General features: G+C 48.4%; 2 protein-coding genes across 3 annotated transcripts; one reads left to right on the forward strand and one right to left on the reverse strand.

Moving 5' to 3' along the window:
* Window positions 1-712: 712 nt before the first annotated feature.
* Window positions 713-11,731, forward strand: TMEM120B (transmembrane protein 120B). Of its 2 annotated transcripts, none has more exons than XM_088532563.1 (12): window positions 713-803; window positions 2,072-2,190; window positions 3,525-3,641; window positions 4,316-4,375; window positions 5,026-5,121; window positions 6,160-6,249; window positions 8,261-8,326; window positions 9,275-9,336; window positions 9,505-9,597; window positions 10,082-10,146; window positions 10,278-10,350; window positions 11,594-11,731. In XM_088532563.1, the coding sequence occupies exons 1-12, from the start codon at window positions 735-737 to the stop codon at window positions 11,668-11,670; spliced, it is 987 nt and encodes a 328-aa protein (XP_088388689.1). In that variant the 5' UTR covers window positions 713-734; the 3' UTR covers window positions 11,671-11,731. The 2 variants fall into 2 exon arrangements, with proteins under 2 accessions (XP_088388689.1, XP_088388688.1); XM_088532562.1 differs by having other exon boundaries at window positions 10,278-10,346.
* A 2,369-nt stretch (window positions 11,732-14,100) lies between these two features.
* Window positions 14,101-18,380, reverse strand: LOC104571563 (ras homolog family member F, filopodia associated). The gene is made up of 4 exons (XM_088532273.1): window positions 18,041-18,380; window positions 15,901-16,010; window positions 15,259-15,393; window positions 14,101-14,467 (listed from the first exon to the last, which is right to left on the reverse strand). Exons 1-4 carry the CDS (start codon window positions 18,378-18,380, stop codon window positions 14,303-14,305), a joined length of 750 nt encoding a protein of 249 aa, XP_088388399.1. The 3' UTR covers window positions 14,101-14,302.
* Window positions 18,381-18,598: the final 218 nt, after the last annotated feature.

Genomic DNA, 18,598 nt, shown 5'->3' on the forward strand with positions numbered 1-18,598 from the left:
AATCACTAACCTCCCTGAAGAGCAGGAGCAGTTCAGTGTCCCCGTGGCTAGTGGCTGCACGCCCTGAGCAGACCGTTTGGAAACCCAGTGCTAAGGCAGGTAGCGGGGCTGCTGGCTGCATTTCAGGTGTCCCTCCACAACAAAAAGGAAAATTTCAACAATTTCAACCACCAGCTCTTTGGAGCAGGGCCATGTGCTAGCCTGCTTGCAGACCCCAGTGGCCACCGGGGCCCACTGCTGGTTAGCCGGCCCTGCCACCCAGCAGGTTATTATTTGTAATCCTGTAAAAGAAATTGTACTGTCGGAAATTGTACTGTCATCCTCCGATATTCACAACGCAGCTCGTTCCACCCCCACACAACCGCTCCACAGCGTTTATTGGACGCCCACTGCCGCAGCACCTGCCCCCTCCTATTCCTGCGGGCACCTCCGTGAGGAAACGTCCCTAAAGGGACAGGATCGCGTGAAACGCGGCAACTCCCGCCGGGCAAGACCACGAGCCCTGCGCGAGGATACGGCTCAAGATGGCGGGGGGCGCTGAGGGGGCGCCGCTGTGGGCGGGAAAGCGGCGTTGGGGGCGGTGACGGTGGAGGGGGCGGGGCGGGAGGACGCGCCCTGCCCCGCGCGATGACGTCAGGGGCGCACGTGGCCGCCGCGCCGCGGTGCGGGCGGGCGCCGCCGCCGCTGCCGGCTGAGGTGGCGCGGACGGGCGGGCGGGCGCGTCGCCGCGCGCCATGCGGGGGCAGCTGGAGCGGAGCCGCGGCGAGTGGCGGCAGCTGGAGGAGGAGTTCGGGCAGCTCCAGGTGAGGCGGCGCCGCGCGGTGCCTCGCGTTCCCGGCGCTGTTTTGCGTTGTGCCGCGTCGCCTCTCCTTGCCTTTGCTTCCCATCGCGTCGCGTGGCATCACTTTCCTTCCCTTTGCATCGCCTCGCCTTTGCTTTGCAGTTGCTTTGCATCGCATTGTGTGGCATCCCTTTTCTTCCTTTCCTCCGTGCAGACGCTTTCCTGGCCTTTCTTTGGCTTTCCTTGTCTTTCTTTGGTTTTCCTGGCCTGTCCCTGCCGGAGGAGCCGGCACAGCGAGGGGCACCCGAAGGTGCCGCAAGGCCTTTTCTCCTCCCGTTGCCTCCAGGCCTGAGGCGCTCCAGAGGGTCCGGCGGCGCCGCGGGGATGGAGGGCGCCTCTGGCACGAGCCTCCCCGGAGCAGTTTTGGGCACCCCCTGCCAACCCCAATGACTTTTACCTCAGCAACCCCCCTTGTTCATGCCAGGGGCACCGTGTGCGCCGCGGCCTCGGCGGCGCCCATGGGTCCTCTGTGCGACCGGCCAGTGAGCTGCGGAGTTCACCAGTTCTCTTTTAATTGCTTCCAATTAAACTTATTTATTTATTTTTGTCAAAGAGACTCTTTCTGGCCAATGTGTTAAGATCTCATAAAGCAGAGCGAGTTACTGCAACCCACCCAAGCCCCGTCCAAGCCCATCCCGAAACCAGGAGCTCCGGTGCCTGGTTAGCTGCATGGGAAGGTCTTCCAGGTCGGATGCAGATTGTCTCTGTGTCGAGCGGCCAGGTCCTGCGGAGGAGCTGGGGGAGGACGACCCACATGTTTTTGGCCTCCCCAAGCTAAAAGGGGAGTTGAAATCCTCAGCACTGCTCAGGATGGGCTTCCAGTGGGTGCTCGTGTCCTAATTACAGCCTGCAGAGCGCTAATTTGGAGCTTTGGAGGATAAACAAGCCACGATAACAGTGCTCCTTGCAAGGAGCCTCTGATAGTGTGGAGGGTGTAAGCGCTCAAAGCAGGATGTGGTGCCTTAAATTGCTTGAGTGTGTTTGGAATAAAGTGGCAGCTGCCACCGGGAGATGTTCCCGAACACAGAGGTTTCCATGTGGTGGGTTTTGTGGGTTTTTCCTTTCCTTGTAGACAAGTGATGATGTCCTGAGTGGGAAAGCTCGTTGGAAAGGCTTAAGAGACACCAAAATGGGCCTGGGGGTTTGCTTGCTTCCCTCAGGGAAGGAAAGCAAATGCAATCTGCAACCCAGGGGGCCCTTTCTCACCAACTGCCCTTTTTTTGCCCGCAGGAAACTCACAAAGTTTACAAGCAGAAACTTGAAGAAGTCACCAGCTTGCAGACAGCCTGCAGCAGCTCCATACAGAAGCAGAAGAAGACATTGAAAGACTTGAAGCACCGCCTGCAACGGTAACGGAGCTGAGGGGAGCGGGTGGCCCCCCTTTCCAAGTGGCAGATTTGTTTGGGATTTTTAGCACTTGCAACTTGCTCCGTGGTTGATTTGCCTTGTTAAGGGACCTGCTTTCAGCTGCTCAACAGATCTTTGGGATCCTTGTGTGCAGGCCTGAAAATATCAGCACAAACATCCTAAGTTGTTGCTTCCGCTGTTCCCTGCTTTGCATCAATTAGTAAAACTGCAGCTTGCCAGTAAGTCATCAGCTGTGGCTTTTGTTTCAGTGTGAAATATTTTATGGCTGGAGAACCACAACTGCAAAATTGTGCCCTCAGCAGCTGCAGTTCTGAGCTCAGAAGCCAGCCCGTTGTAATTTTATGGACAATCTCTTTCCCCGAGTTTTATATGGTACTTGGAAACTTTTTTTTTTTTTTTTTTTTGAGGGTTGAGCCTGGCAGCTCATAGGAGGCTTTTAAATGATCCCTGGGCTCTCCTGTAGATGTGGGAGTTGCATTGCTGAGTGCCCTGTCCGCATCCATGGCAAGCTTAGCGGGGCTCCCTGACGCATGTAGGTAGAGGCAGGAGGACACTCGTGTCCCACTAATCCATGATGTCCTTGGAGGAGCAGCCTCCAGGCTCTGGGGCAGTGCAGGCTCCTTGTCCTGCGCCTCGGGGACACAGGGACACCCGGGCTGCGCTGCCTGCGGTCCCCAACGCACTGTCCCGGGAGTGGGAACACACAGAGAAAGGCAAAGTAGAAGGTCCCTTTCCCCATCTTCCTCTGCCCAACCCACCATTAATTGTGCAGGGACTGAATCGACCTCTTGGTCTAAATGAGTTTGACACGCTCATGCTGGAGGCTCTGTAGGATGCATGAGGTCATGTTTTGTTCTTAAAGGCTGTACAGTGAGCTTTTGTCTTCAGCTGGCCTCTTGCAAGGAGTTAGCATGGTCTGGGTAGAGGTTTTTCAACTTACACAGAGTTGGGATCAGTTGGAGTTTGTTTGCGTGTGGTTTCAGATGCTGCTTTTACATTTGGAGGCAGTTCCAGCAAAACTTCTGATCTGCTCTAGTGGTTTTTGCAGTTGAAATAGAGAATTGGGTCAATGAGGTGGAGAGAAGCTTATTTACAACCTAGTGGATTGAGATTCCCTGCAGTGAGATAAACCAGGTGGTCGAATTACCACTTGGCTTGTCAATGATTTTGAGTGGGAAATACAGGAATGATGGGCACCATGGGGTAAACTCACAGTAAACCTTCTAACAGTGGATTTTATGGCAATATTATCTTCCTTTAAATGAAAAGGAGGTAAGAATATAAACAGGAAAATCTTGTTTCTGTGTTCTCACAGGTGCAAGCCCAGAGCTAGTTCTGAAGAATTTGCTCTCATACAGCAAATCAGCAGCCAGATCAAAGAGAGGCAAAATGTATTCTTCGACATGGAAGCCTACTTGCCAAAGAAGAACGGGTATGTGCTTTGTCAGAGCAGGCACGTGCTCTAAGACTGACTTTTAAATGCTCACAGCAGTGGTGTTCCCAAAGGAGTATGTGTGTATTGAAGAAATACGTGTAAAACTGGATTAATCATAAATGTCCTGCAGAGTTGCTGTGTGAGCTGTACACAAGATTCACTAGCTGGTGGATCTAAGTTAAGTGTTTCACGCTACTCTGCTTTCCCGTGCTAGTTTTTTAACAACTAAATCAGCACAGGAATTTTCTCTCTCATTTAATTCAAACAGTGGATGTAGCTCAGATTTGCACTTTGCTTCAAGTCAGGTCAACAGCCTGGGTTTCTTTCAGTTGTTGAGTTCTGTGCACCCTTGGGAAGCAGGAGGTGTTGATGTCATTTGTGGAGTGATCTGGGACAAGCGACTTGATTCGCTCTTTTTTTACCCTTGTTTGGTTCTTTTTTTTCCATCCCGTCCTGGCATTTGCTCAAGTTGAATTTTTGAAGGTCTCTGGTGAGCAGAGCTCAATGGGTGGAAGCACAGGCTGAAGATAGCCCTGGTGGAGGAGTTTGTGGAGAGTCTTGTGCCCCAGAGCCAAGGGCAGCTTATTTAAACACGACAGACTAATCTGCCTTGTTCTGGTGTGTTTGAATAAAACAGACTTATGGGAGTCTCTTGTTTTTTTGTCTTCCAGTTTGTACTTGAATCTTGTGCTGGGAAACGTGAATGTAACTCTTCTGAGTAACCAAGCAAAGTAAGTGAGCTTTTTGCTTTCTAGTGTTGTTCAAGGCATGCAGAACTCGTGAAAATGGGTATATATATTTAAATATAAATTTAGGAATTAAAAAAAAGCTGCTGCTAATTAACCAAGAAGCCAGCTCTTACAGACTTAAGCCCTAGGGTTGTGTGTAGTGGCTGCGCAGGTGAGACCCTGCAGGGAAAGTGCTGCCTTTTACCCCCGTCTGCTGTTTTTGAGTGTTGTTAAGCAAAATCTGTCCCTGGGCTTGGCAGGTCTGAGTGTGTCGTACAGAAATGTGCCGTGTGAAGTGTGTGGGAGCCCTAATACCAGGCACAGGCTCTTCCTTTGCTTAAATTTCCAGTACAGATAGTTTGTACAAAATTCCCCTCTGTGGTGGGATTCTGCAGCATGCAGGGACTTCGTTTCTATTCTGTTGCACCCATTTCTGGGTGAGAGGAGGAGGAGGAGGTGCAGGCATGAAGGCTGCGGTCCTGGGGCAGGGTCTGCACAGGGGGCCTTGGCTGGCATGGGGTGCCTATGGTTGCAGAGGGGCCACATGATTTCGCTGAGGTTTGTGTCCCTCCTGCAAGAAGGAAAGTCCCGTTGCAGTCAGACATCCCATACAAAGTACGAGGCGTCCTGCACTCTTAATTGTTCTGTTCCAGGTTCGCCTACAAAGACGAGTATGAAAAGTTCAAACTTTATCTGACCATAATCTTGTTACTCGGGGCTGTGGCCTGCAGGTTTTTTCTTCACTACAGGTAAGCCTGCACTTTTGGTTGTAACCAGGTGTTTTGCATAAAAATGTACTCAGTCTGAATTAACTCTCCTTTTCTGATAAGGAGTGAGGCTTGGGCACTATTTAGTCTCCGATAGCTGTGTTACCCCAGCAGGAGAACTTCTGTGCCCATTTTTCTGTGCAGCTTGGCCCTGGATTTTCCTTGTTTGTTATTAATATTTTAGGAGTCTGTAGCAACTAAAAAAAGTTGTTGTTTTTTTTTTTAAATTTCCTGATCGGTTTTGTTTTTCAAGGTGTTTTAGTGTATATGGGAGTGAGCAGTTGGTTTTGCTCTCTGGTTGTTCCCCACAAGAATCGTGATTGTGCTGCAGGTTTGGGGTTGCAAACACCCAACAAGGACATTTGCATCAGATGGTCCGATCTGAAATGTTAGGTCACAGTAACATGTCTGAGCACCAGGGAGCTTCCACTATCAAGTTTTGTTTAAAAAATAACATAAGTTTTGAAGCCTGACCCTTTCATCAGAGTCTCCATGGGTCTGGGATGGGGGCCAGATTGTACCATGGAAATGCATTGCTGCATAAAAGGGCTGCCCAGAATCCCTGTGGCTACAGGGACTTGCAAATGACAAAATAAGGGCTTCTCCCACCCACCCCACCCCCCACCAAGTGTAATGCTCTTCTGCTCTTTTAGTTGATTGGATTTATATAGATCACATTCAATCTTCTCATTGAATTAGCCTGGAAATGCCTCTCTAAATTGGATCATCTGCTGCTTCCATGCTGCTTTCTCTCCTTCAGAAGGAATTAATGGCATCTCCACATCCCTGCTTATGGGCTCGAGATCCTCAGGGTTTTATCGTGGTGCTTCCCCCAGTACCGGCCTTCGAGCCTGGCAGGGTGGCCAATGTGTGGGGTCAGGACTGGACCTTTGTGTCTGTGGTCTCGCTCGGGCAGGTTTTCATCATCCTGCTTCTTTGGGGGAGGGAGGAAGAATAGGGATTTTCAAATGTGTGTTTATAATTAACAGGATAATTTCCTGTATTTTTGTTTTTTAACAGGGTGACAGATGAAGTGTTTAACTTTCTGTTAGTGTGGTATTACTGCACGCTGACGATACGGGAAAGCATTCTCATTAGCAATGGATCAAGGTACCATGCAATCTGCAAAAACTAGTTAAAACATGAAATGTCCTTAAAAGAAAAGCGAGCAACAAAAGCGGATTTGGTTTGGCGCTGAAGCCCAGCAAATCTGAGACGATGATTCTTCTCCACAGGGTCTGTTGTCTCCGACCCTCTCTCCGTGCACTTCCAAAGGCAGGTGTGGCCACCTGAAATTTGGGAAGGGAGGAGAAGTTGTGCTGTCTGAAAAGCCCCTGCTCTCTTGATCCAAAGTACTGAATGGGTTTGGTAGCTACAAGTTAGCTGTAGATGTGGTTCGGAATACAGAAGTGTGTATCTCAGGCCAGTCATTTCAGTGTACACACAACTTTGTGCCTTTCTTTGACTGCAGCTGCATGTCTCTGTGAATGCATCCGCACAGCGATTCCCTAGTAAAAACAGGAGCAGAAGCTGCGTTGCCATCCGTTTTATGCCACGCGTTGCTGCAGCGTGGTCTGAAGTGCTTGACTCAATTACACTTGTGTGGAGAGAAAATTGGTGGTTAGGAGGAGATAATTGTGTAAAGAACCAGGAACACAGGATAAAACACAGATGATGCTTAAGCCCTGCCCTTGGTTTCCTCCTTGTGACACCTTCCGAAGGAGTGTCCTGGATCGTGTCCAGGCTCAGCTGGCGTCATTAGGAGCTTCCAGTCTCCTGGTTTGGTTACATCCCTGGCACTGAGTTTTGCAGCTCAAACAGTCTGGGGGGTGTTAGGCATGTGGAACAGAGGAGAAATCCTGGGAAGAGAAGTACAGCTCTTTGAGTTGATGGATGATGTTGCTTATGAATTGCTCCTGGAGCATCCCCTTTAACTGTGGGTCATCTGTGCTGTGGGGTATTCCTGGGAATTGCTGCTTTGAATGGGGATAGGGGCTGTGTTGCATTTGGGCAGGAGAGGGAAGTGCTTCTGCCAGAAAGAAGTCCTAGTGAGGTACCCATGGGAGGCAGCTTCACATCTGATTAAAAAAGTCCCTGTGTCTTCTGCCCCTACCTGCTGTGGGCTCGAACAAAAGTCACCCATGGCCCGCGTGTGTTCTCAAAAAATCAAAGTGCAACAGACCCACAACAGACCTGGCGCTTCCCATTGCAGCCAAACGCTGCACGTGCCCTTCTGGTGCTCCTGGGGAGGATCATGTCCCTGCCTTCCTCCCGAGACCCCCAGGGCAGGAGGAATTCGGGGCATCCGCCATCCCCACGGCTCCTCCTGGAGACCGGGACATCCCAGGGCGAGGGCTGTTCTGCCCGGGCTGCAGAGGGTGCCAGGTGGGCCTGGTGTTGCTGCCTTTGCTCTGGACCAGCTCAGCAGAGCTTGGACAAGTTGCCTGGCTCTGCACTGAAATGGGAGCAAGTGTCAGTGCCATCAATGGCATCCCCCTAATTAAGAGCTAATGAGGAGGGTGTGTGATGCTCTAGGGAGGCCCGGAGCTGCTGACAGCCCCTCCAGCCCTCATTGCAGCTGGTCTTTGCCACGTGTGTGCGCTGGTGGCTTCATGTGCCGGTCCCAGTCCCTGCCCGTGGGTGGAGGGCAGGGTTACCAGCGTCTCGATGCCCTCTCGGGGTTTGAGACCTTTGCTCTGAGACACCCCAGATTAACCCACCGTGTTGGTTTCGTTCCTAGTGCAGCACTCTGCTTGGGACAGCTTCTTGTTCTACCTCATTTGCCTTCATTTGGTTTAAGTTCCAGCTTTCTGTGGTGCTCACATGTGAAAGAAGCTGCTGCCTTGTAAACAGAGCCTTGAAACTTCACTTATTTGCATGGCAGGGAGAGAAAGGGGGTGTGGGCCGAAACTTGCGCAGTGTCACTGACTGCAGTGCCTCGTGCTGCTCTCCCTGTGCCAGGAAGTCTGCCTGTTCCTGCCTGTTTGGGAGCACACAAGACCTGTCACGTTGTGTCCTGAGCCTTCCTGCAGCAGCTGGGGTCTCGTAGCCTCCAACCAGATCTTTTATATTTATCCATGTTTTCCTTCTAACTATTGTATTTATTTTCCCCTCATTTCAGGATCAAAGGCTGGTGGGTGTCTCATCACTACGTCTCCACGTTTTTGTCCGGGGTGATGTTAACGTGGTGAGTTTTCTCTTGTCTGCTGGTACCTGCTGCAAACAGCATCGTCTGAGCATTCACATCTGTGAGCACGTAACCGTGTCTGCACTTACACCTGCTTTAATACCTGCCTGATGTTACTGCTCTTTGGAACAAGCTGCAAGCTTAAAGCTTGCTTAAAACCAACAAAACCCAGACAAAAACAAAACCCCCAGGACTTAGTTATGGTGGTGGTAGCAAAATCTCTGCAAGTCTCCCAGTTTCTGCTTCTGCATGAAGGCCTGAGCAAACAAGCAGCTCTTTGCTATAGTGTGAGAATGGCAGCGAATGAGCTGTGTGCGGTGCCGTCGCTGAATCCAGGTTGTAAACCGAGTACAAAGCCAAAGATTCAAATGCTCAATGGATGGTTCTGTGTCAAAAAACCTCAATACACCCTGCGTGGGGTGGTTGTACAAACCATTGCAGCTTTAATGGTTGATTAATAATTAAACATTGTTTTAAAACAACAAACAAATATTTCTGACTTTGACCCTTTGTGGGAGTCATACGATAACTGGAGAGGAAGGTTCCTTGTCCTCCCTATGTCCCAAATTACTTTTAGGAAAAGGAATGCAGCCCCCTTGCCCTACATCTTGGCTCCACCATGTTGAGTCTTGATGCAGACATTGGTGAAAAGCCTCAATCGCTGCCTAGAGACAACAGCTAGAAACAAACGGATGAGAGGGGCAGTTCGGGCACACTGGAGAGGGGCAGCCTGATGGGATCATTTCCTATGGCCCAGGATTCCCGTTGGCGGCTGCAAGGCCCCTCCTGGGCTCCGCATGGGCTGGGAAGCAGCTGCCAGCTCCAGCTGCCCCTGGGATGGGGCCTGGCTGACAGGGGCAGGCGCTGGGCGCTGGTTTGTTGGTTTTGTCTTGTTTTCTTTTGCTCTTAAATCAAGTGACTGAACCTTTCTTTGTGTTTCGTTTTCAGGCCAGATGGACTCATGTATCAAATGTTTCGCAGTCAATTTTTAGCGTTTTCAATATTCCAGAGTGAGTATATCTTGATAATTCAGTCTTAAACTGTGTAAATGTAAGCAACATCATACAGCTGCAAATGCACAATCCACAGGTGTAAACAGTAGTTGAACATTTCCACGTGTGTTAACTAGACTGATGCATCATTTTCTTTCTTCTGAGCGTGTTCCTCTCGTTCTCCAGGTTGTGTACAGTTCCTCCAATATTACTATCAGAGGGGCTGCCTCTACAGGCTCCGTGCTCTGGGGGAGAGAAACCACTTGGACCTTACAGTGGGTGAGGCCTTCTGGAATATGGGGTTTGCAAAACCTCCTGTTAGGACAAACAACCGGGACAAGCTTTAAACGCAGCAACAGGGGCTGGGCTTTGTGGCCCTCCAAGAGCAGGGGAGGCCTCCTCTGTGCAGCTCTGACTTCCCTGCCCGGTGCCTTTGCCTGAGCAGGGAGAGGAGCGAGGCTTTTATCCCTGTAGCTCAGAAGCAAAGGGCTGTCATCCCTGTCAGGCTCTCCTGGGGATGAGCCTGGGGCTTTTTCATCCCCATCTTCATCTTCCTCCCGTTGTGGCACTGTCTGGTTGGTTACAGCTGAGCAGAAGGGGCACAGTATGTGCAGGGGAGCAGGCTGGGGGCTGATTGTACATGGTGGCCTGGCCCGTGGGCACTGTGGAGAACCTGGGGGACACTTCCCCAAGGGGACAGGATGCAGCTTCGGTTCTGGCTTTCCCATGCTCGCTCTCAGCATCTTCTCTTAACCTTTTGCAGAAGGATTTCAGTCCTGGATGTGGCGGGGGCTGACGTTCCTCCTTCCCTTCTTGTTCTTCGGGCATGTAAGTGGGGCGATCCAGGCCCTCCATCCAACGCATGTGGGGCAGGCGGGTGCTGGAGTGGGTCGGCCGCGCGGCGCGGGATGAAGGGTGCCAGGGTCTGCGAGTAACAAAACTGCTCCTTCTCTCTTTAGTTCTGGCAGCTATATAATGCAATCACACTTTTTGGATTGTCGAGGCATAAGGAGTGCAAAGAATGGCAGGTGGGTGTTGGTTCTGCTCGGAAAGAACATGGTGGTAGAGACACTTTAAAATTATTATTAATTGATTGTTTTTAAACCAAGTCCTTAAGGATACTTGGGCATCTAAGCCCATCTAAGTACTTCACTGTCATCTGGCACAGTGCTTATACTGTGCCAGAACTTAAGAACACCTCTACAGAACTTGTCAGCTCTGTAAAATAAAGTTGTTACTGGGGAAAAACATACGCCCTTAGATAACTACACAAAATCCAAGGCTGAAGGTGTAGGGAAAAGAGAGGGCTTTTGGGTGAATATTCTGTCCGGGTTCATGTGACTGCTGTGCTGCTGGTTACTTTTACAGCTGGGCACAAAAAAAAAAAAGGAATGTTATCTGCTTTACCCTACTTTTAGGACTCCTTCCACTTCCTTTCCTGTTTGCTGTCACCCGTGAAGCATGTCTGTATTTTCCAGTGATCCTGCTGTTTCTGTAGGTTCAGGCTGATCACAGGCGGTGACGTGCGTGACCACGTCACACGGGCAGCGTGCAGCAATCTGAAGTCCTGATCTGGGTCAGGTCTTGCTGTAGTTTGTTCACTGGCATTAAAGGAGGAACTTGGTGCATCATCAACATGTGTTCTGCTAGTTAGGTGCAAGTGCTCATAGCAGCATCCTGATCCTTTGGCTTCGTAGTGATCGGACTTTGGCTGAGAGTGTCCAAAGATGCTGATTGGAAAGCATGTCCAAAATAATCCATGTATAGATCCTGTTGTAATATTTTAAAAAAAGAGATGCTTGAATGTAGCATGAAGTACTTCAATGATCATGACAGAAAAGGTGCTTCCCTGTTAACTCACAGATCTAGATGTGTGTGCATGTGTTTGGGATATTCTCTTCTTGTGGCTAATGGATCTTAGGAGTTGACAACCAAACCCCATCCGGCCTCACTGAAACGCTGCCCTGTCCCATCCGACCCCCTGTGTGTGTAGGGAGTGAAGTGGTAACAGACTCTTCTCCCTGATTCTCTTGGGGAAAATACACATTGGTAACCCTGTTCCTTCACGTTGCACCTACATGAGGCAGCAACACCGGCTACAGCAGGAAGCACCAGAAGTTGGGCCATGGGACATGGATGAAGCTCTCCTTGAGGGGCCCTTCTGGAGGCAGAGTTGTGTGTGCAGGTTCAGTGTGCCCTGGCCCTGCTCGGTGCTCACCGCTCCTGCCGGGCTCCGCTCTGCCTCACTGCTCTTTGTCTTTTCCCCCCTCCTCAGGTTTTTGTGTTGGCTTTCACGTTTCTGCTGCTCTTCCTCGGGAACTTCCTCACTACGCTCAAAGTGGTGCACACTAAACTGCAGAAAAACAAGGACAAAGTGAAGCCGCTGTGAAGCGGCAGCGGGGGATGGAGGCCGGCGCGGGGTCCCAGTGTGGCCGCGCCGGGAATGGGCCCAGCAGAACCGGCTCCATGTCCGCCGAGGGACAGGGACTCTCCGGCACAGACTCAGTATTAAGCAAGCATGGCTCTGCTATTTATGTATATTTAATACCAAACATGTTTGTTTTTGTTTTTTTCCTGTATATACAGCAGCATGCACCTGCCAGAGGAGTGTCAGTACTGGGAGAATGTGGGATCTACTGTAATTCCAGTTCTGGAATAATCTCTGATGCTTTCCTCTCCAGTTTACTTATTTAAATTTTGGGTATTGGATTTGCAAAGCTTTATAAACGCTCCAGGTTGCTCAGTAATACAGACCGAATGTTATTTTTAAAGGCATTTGTTTAAGGCAAACTTTCAGTGGCAATATTAACCTGTGTGTACTGTGAAAAAGTCCCATCTTTGAACTGTACTGCTGCTATATACACTTTTAAAAAGCTATTTAATGAAGAGAAATCTTCTAAAAACAACAGCAAGCGAAACTAGCTGTTGAATGGCAAGGAGGTCTGCTAACTTTCTTCCAGAGAGACCAAGTAATTTGTCTGGGCCTGGAAAAGACTTAAAATAAATTGCCTAATATGCAGCTGGCTCAGCTCCTTTTTAATAATAAACACCCTGCCCTTTGGGTTGGAACATTTATTTGCTGAGCCTTCTTTTCCTGAAAATGACCCTCAGCAGGACGTTAGGTGCAACAGCCCCTGCCCTTCCTGTTCTGCTCTCGGTATTTTTTGCTTCCAGGGCCATTCTGGAAAGGTGAAGCCAGACTGAGCCTAAGTATTAAATCCCTCCTTCAGATACCGTTAGGGGGTATCAAGGTGGCAAGAGTTACGAGAATGTAAACACTCCCTCAGATGTTTGCCTGGGGGAAATACTGACCCTCACCCTTGACTCCTTGTGCTTCTTGGACTGAACTCACTCACTCAAATAGAGCTTGTTTGGGTGTTTTAACATCTGTACCTCCTAAACCCAGCTTCCAAAGCAGGTGCTGCATAGAGCAGCTCACTTCTCAACTGTAGGACTTCTCTTTGTGCTGGCACAATGTCCAGATTGGGCAAAGGGCTTTGACAGAATGTGACTGGAAAATGATGCCCTTCTCCCAGTGAGAGTCCTCACAAAGAAATACATATGCACTACAGACTTGAAATGGTTTCATCGATTATTTTGTTGCTGCAAGGCTGGCAAAATTACCTTTACAGTGTTGCTGTCCTGTGGGCATGAACAATAAATTTCAATTTGCCTATTTTGAACAAGTTTTCTGCTAGTTTGGCTGTATATTTCTACATTAACTCTTGGCTTCTGCAAACTGTGAGTTGTGTTTTTTTTTTGTTTGTTTGTTTTGTTTTTTTGAACTTTCCAGTTGTGAAATGTAAACTGTTCTGTTGAGAGAGCAATGCTGGAACCTGCAGGATCCCTGTAGGAGAACTGGTGCTCCAGGGCTGCAAGGGCTCTGTGCAGGGTAAGGAATTGGATTCTGCAGTTTGAGAACTTGGAAACAAGGAAGGATTCCAGCCATGGAACTGAGAGCAAGGGCAGTAACTTTCTGTTAATGTGTTTCAGTTACTTGCTGGGTAAGGTAACGTACAGCCCTTTTATCATGTAACGACAAATGTCCTTATTGAGATTTGAGGCACAGGTACAAGGTTGTTTAGGGGGAGAAATCAATGTCCTTCAACAGCCAACTGACACCTTCATCACAAAGGCAGAATTTATTTCACAGTAGTAGCGATTATTTCATCAGCTAATGAAGAGGAGTTGTGCAGCTAAGTACTTCTCTGCCCCTAGCGAGCACGCACAGGTGCATCTGTCGTATTAAATAAATTGCAGTTTATTTTAAAGCTGTCTTTATATTGCACAGAGTAGCTGTTCCAAGTTTTTCTAACTTCTGTGATAACTCCATTTCTGAATTGGAGCAACTGCTGTGTGTGTTTAATGAGCAGCCCTTTCTGTTAGGGCACCAGACCTTGCTCGGAGTCCTCTCAAGGAGCAGCTCTGCAAGCTGCTGCAGTGATAAAGCAGGGGCTGTTTTGCCTGTACAGGCTAAGGGACAGCTCAAGGCTAACTCAGTTCACTATCTTTGGGTAAATTAAGTTCTATATTAGTCATTTTCAAATTAACTTCTCTTTAAAGGTGCTGCTCTAACATCTCTTCTGAGAGAAGTGGCCTTTCTATCTCTTCTGCTTAAATTTATTTAACCAAGGCAATAAATTATAGCCAAAATGAACCATGGCTAATTTCCAGAAGAAAAACCTAACCAAGTCAGACAGTAGCAGTCACTGCTCACTGCAGGTTACTGCGGATCCAAGAACTCAGGGGTTACTTTTGGTTAGGAGCAAAAGCTGGAGGGACAACAGTAAGTGCCATCCGTTAACTTGAATAAAGAGCTTTGAAAACTTAGAGCACTTCAACAAAAGTGCACAAATGTTAAAAAGTTAGAACTTAAAAATCACTGCAGGAATAAAAATATTTAAGAGGGGTAGGGAAAAGGTCTTTAAAGTTATCTGCTGCTGAAAGGTGAATCGCTTGGCTGCGACGCTCGGAGCAGTCTGTATCAGAGCATTGAGCACACTGTCCGTTTCTTTTGCCGTTTGGCTTTTTTCATGGCATTTAGTGCAATGGTTGTTGCTTCTTTAAAAACATTTTCTACGTTTTCACGACATTTTGCTGAGCACTCCAGATAAACTTCTGCGTTAATCTGCTGACAAGCTGTTTCTCCCTGCAAAGAATAAAAGCGAACAAGAGATGTAACCCTGCAGTCTGGGAGAAGGGAGGTGGGATGGGGAAGAAAGAAGCTCCCTCTCCTGATCCAGTACTAAAGCATAAGTGGTGCTACTAATAAATTGTAAGATACTGATAAAGAAACTTTTTGCCCGAGGAAAAGCCTTGGAGATGTTTTTCCTATTGTCCCTGAAATGCTTTACTTTTAAATATGGTTTGCAAAACACTTTTTTCCCAGAACAGCTGATATTTTTAATACAGTAACATGGATCCTAGTGTCTCTGGGCTTTCTTACAACCCTGATCAACGTGTCAGTGATGGGAACAATGCCCTGTAACAAGAATTATGGAGGGAGTCTCACCAAGTTTTTGAGGGCTACCAATTTATAACAGTAATGACCCAGCAGTGGAAAGAAGCAAGAATGAGATGTAATGAGCCTAGAAGAGACACACAAATGACCAACACTTGCTGTTCTCCTTAGCCTGGAAGGAAGAGCTTAGTCTTGATGCTAGGCTTAGTTATTAGTGTCTTTTCCGATGCTCCAGGATATGCAAAACACTCACCAAATTTCTCCTTGCTTTGGTACAAAAACTGGGCAGTGATCTGACCACTGTCAAAAGCGCTTACAGAACCCCGTTAATGCAGATTACAAATTATTGACAATCCAGATGTTGTGTTCACCTGATTGTGGAGTATCTGTGGTTGCAGCTTGTTAGCAACGATGCCACTGCAATGCGTGTGCTTGAGCTCCTGTGCAGAAGGCAGCACTCTGGCTGTGCTTGTGTTTACCTGGCTGTAGGTGATGGGCTCCTGCTGAGAGGCCCGCAGCCTCCGCAGCTGCTCCTTGTCCTTCCGCAGGTCCGTCTTGCAGCCGATCAGGACGAGAGGGGCCCCGCGGCAGAAGTGACTCACCTCAGGATACCACTGAGAGGAGAGAAGCACAGCTTTGACATCCTTGTTTCTGCCCCCCAGAAATCAAAACAATAAAGGAACAGAGTCAGCACTTAACATACGCTGCAATTTCAGAGCTGAAAGTCCCTATTCTAGTGCTGGGGCACAAAATGAGCTATTTGCAGACACATTCAGAAGTCATAACTGCTATGTATTGATGTATAAATGTATATGACGGAAGTATACTTAAAATACTGGTGAGTAGTTGTTGTATGACATTGCTATAGGTTAAACAGTGATTCTGTGCTTGATTTGTGATGCTTTTGTGCACTGCAGAGCCCAGTCCTGACCACGGTGACCCCTCAAGAGGTGCATCCCAAGTTGAGCACTGTGGCCCAGAGCTCAGTGCATGATGAACAGCCTGGGCACTGGCAAACTTTGGGCTTGGGCTACTAAAAGCCATCAGCTTTTTGAATCTTGTCATACATTTGGCATATTTACCTCATATAAAAGTCTGAAGCAGTTATGGAAGCCTCTTACCTTAACGACTACATTATCATAGCTAGTGGGATTCATGACATCGTAACAAATTAAGACGACGTTTGTGTTCTGGTAAGAAAGTGGTCGTAGCCGATCGTAGTCCTCCTGCCCTGAAACACAGAGCAAATTTTTGATAAAAAATATCTGTCGTTAACAGACAATGTGATAGAGATGTGTTAAGATACATGCTTGAGTTCAAGAATAGGAGTTCTTTTACTTGCACAGACTGAAACATGGCAAAATTCCCTTCCTTAAGTGTAGGAGATTTCTCTTTAGTGACAAATCTGATGCTTTTGAATATAAAGTGTGTCCTTAGAAAGCTTTAATAAGGAGGATGCTTTGTCTCACTATTAAGTATTTAGAAGCAGTTTTAATCACTCATTGCTGAGTTGTTCCTCACAGGTAAAATGAACAAGAGGAAGCCGATAGTCACTGATTAAAACGTTTGCAGTTTAGCAGTGGCTCCAATCCCCAAAATGCATTTGCAAGTGCAGTGTCGTGAAATGAAAAAAAACCACTGTGTCCAACACTGAAATAAGAAACCACTTAAACAGAGAGCAGATCTATTTACCACTTGAATGGTGCCCTGAGAAACAGTTGTGTCCCTGGGATGCACTTCATTTCCAAAAGAGCTGGAAGCTCAGGCCTTTGCCAGGTCACTGCACTGTCTCTGCTGGGCTGTGCATCCGCCACCCTCTGCCCTATGGAGTTTACACATCTTAAATATCTGCACTGGCAAACCAAAAGGGATGCTAAAAATGCAAGAGTGCTCCAGCCTCACACCAGCTCCTCCTTATTCCTGTCCCGGCACCCAGCTCCATTCTGTCACCTCCTAGTTAGGCTATGCAACGTGCTCGCCTCAAATTATTTTCGTAGATGCCCAGTACCTCTCCGCACTACTTTATCATCCCTCTAATTTCAAAGCATGGATTGAGATATGGTCCCTGCTGGATAACCCATTGCTTAGTTTGCCTGAGATGTTTGTGAAAAGGGCATTTTAAGTTTGGAGCACTCACCAAGCAGCACGTTCCCCGGGTGACATACAGCACAAGGGAGGATTGATCCCTCAAGGCTTAATCCAAAAATAATAGACAATTGACAAAATTATGCATGTTGTATAAACATTCAGGGCAAAGACTGTACTGTTTAGCCCTTCTTATTCCCTCAAATCCACCTACTTGTTTGCAACTGATTTACCATTTTGTGGCCGAGATAATCCTCTAAATGCATTACACACATCAGGTGCCATTTTTTTCCTTTCCTACTTATTTCCCCAGTGTCACGTGCTGGATCTGGTTTTCCCTTTCAAATTCATGCCTCTGAGCCTCTAAAAAGGTAGCTTGCCAAAGCAAGTTATCAAATCATCCACGTTAGTGCTGGCTCTTCGCAAGGCAGAGGGGAGCACCCCACACGCTGCTGTAACGCAGCTCTCCCGGGCGGGATGGCAGCAGTGCCTGGGTGACAGATGTGCTGCGCTGCAAGCCAAAAAATACAGAAGTGGTTGCCCCAGTGAGCTGCAGCTTCACCTTCAAAAGTCAGCTTTGCAGTTAAGATTTTGAAGCAAACTGAAAATAAATGCACAGGAAAGTATTGGTCTGTAAAATGCAAATGTTTCCGACCTGTTTTGCGTTGGAAATGTCAAATACAGAGCGCAGGACAAGGTGGAAATACAGAGCCCGTGAGGTTAGATGGTACTTGCTTAACTTGTGCTGTGACGAGGTAATTGCAGAGAGGAAGCTGTTCTCTAAGAGTTCAGACTACAGCTCTTCAGCTGCTGTGGCTGTAACAGGACTCAGAGCAAGTTCAGTGTCTGACCATCAGCAGCTCTCTTCCAAGAACTAAACTGAAAATATTTCCTTTCCCAGCCTCTCCTTAAGAACTGCTGGTGGAAATACAAAAAAAAAAAGAAAAAAGCGCTTGGGAGACTTTATCTTTAATGTTGCTCAATCTGTGGCCCCAGTTTATTTGGCAGATTTAGGTCTTCTACTAGAAGAGTTTTAAAACAAAGGACGAGGGCTGAAGCTAAGTGCTTAGTGAGTGTCCATGCAACCCTGCCGTGTGTTCCTTCGAGCGCTTTTCCGTCCCCAGTTGGAACCATCCTGTGAAAGAAGTGGGCAAACAGAGCTAGGCCTGAGCGCACCTGCCGCTCTCCTCCGGCCTCTCTCAGCGCACTGCAGCCTAGCAAACCGCGGCGTTTTATGGATTTTTGGATCCCCCACAGGGCTCTGCCGCTTGACCCCGAGGGAGGAGCGGGACCTCAGGCGATGGCTGAGGCCGGGGGAAGCGGCGAAACCACAGATCTCGATTTCGCAGGCCGCTGGTGTCTGCTCTTCCTCTGCCCGCCACCAAAGCTCCACCCGAGGCAGCGCTCGCGCTGTGAAGGACTCAGCAGCCTCTTGCCCGCAGGGACATTTAAATCTCTTCAGGCACCCTGGGTCACTGGCAAGGGGGCCGTGTCCCACCTCGTCACTGCTAACCATGGCTGTCTAGCAGCTTCCTGATTAGTGCTGCTCTCTAACAAACAGTAACACTCTCCATTGCCACCAACTGCCAGGCAGAAGGAACACTGTAACATCCTGTCACCTAGCCCAGGCCAGCCAACCACTTCCTATATATGTCAGTATGTTGCCTTAGATACAGTACACGCAGTATTTCAAACCAGCGTGTCACCATGCGGTGTAGGGCCATACAGACCAAG

This window comes from Tinamus guttatus, unplaced genomic scaffold, assembly GCF_059628265.1.
Source record: "Tinamus guttatus ecotype Peru unplaced genomic scaffold, ASM5962826v1 Tinamus_guttatus_pri_ptg000459l, whole genome shotgun sequence".
Classification (NCBI taxonomy): domain Eukaryota; kingdom Metazoa; phylum Chordata; class Aves; order Tinamiformes; family Tinamidae; genus Tinamus; species Tinamus guttatus.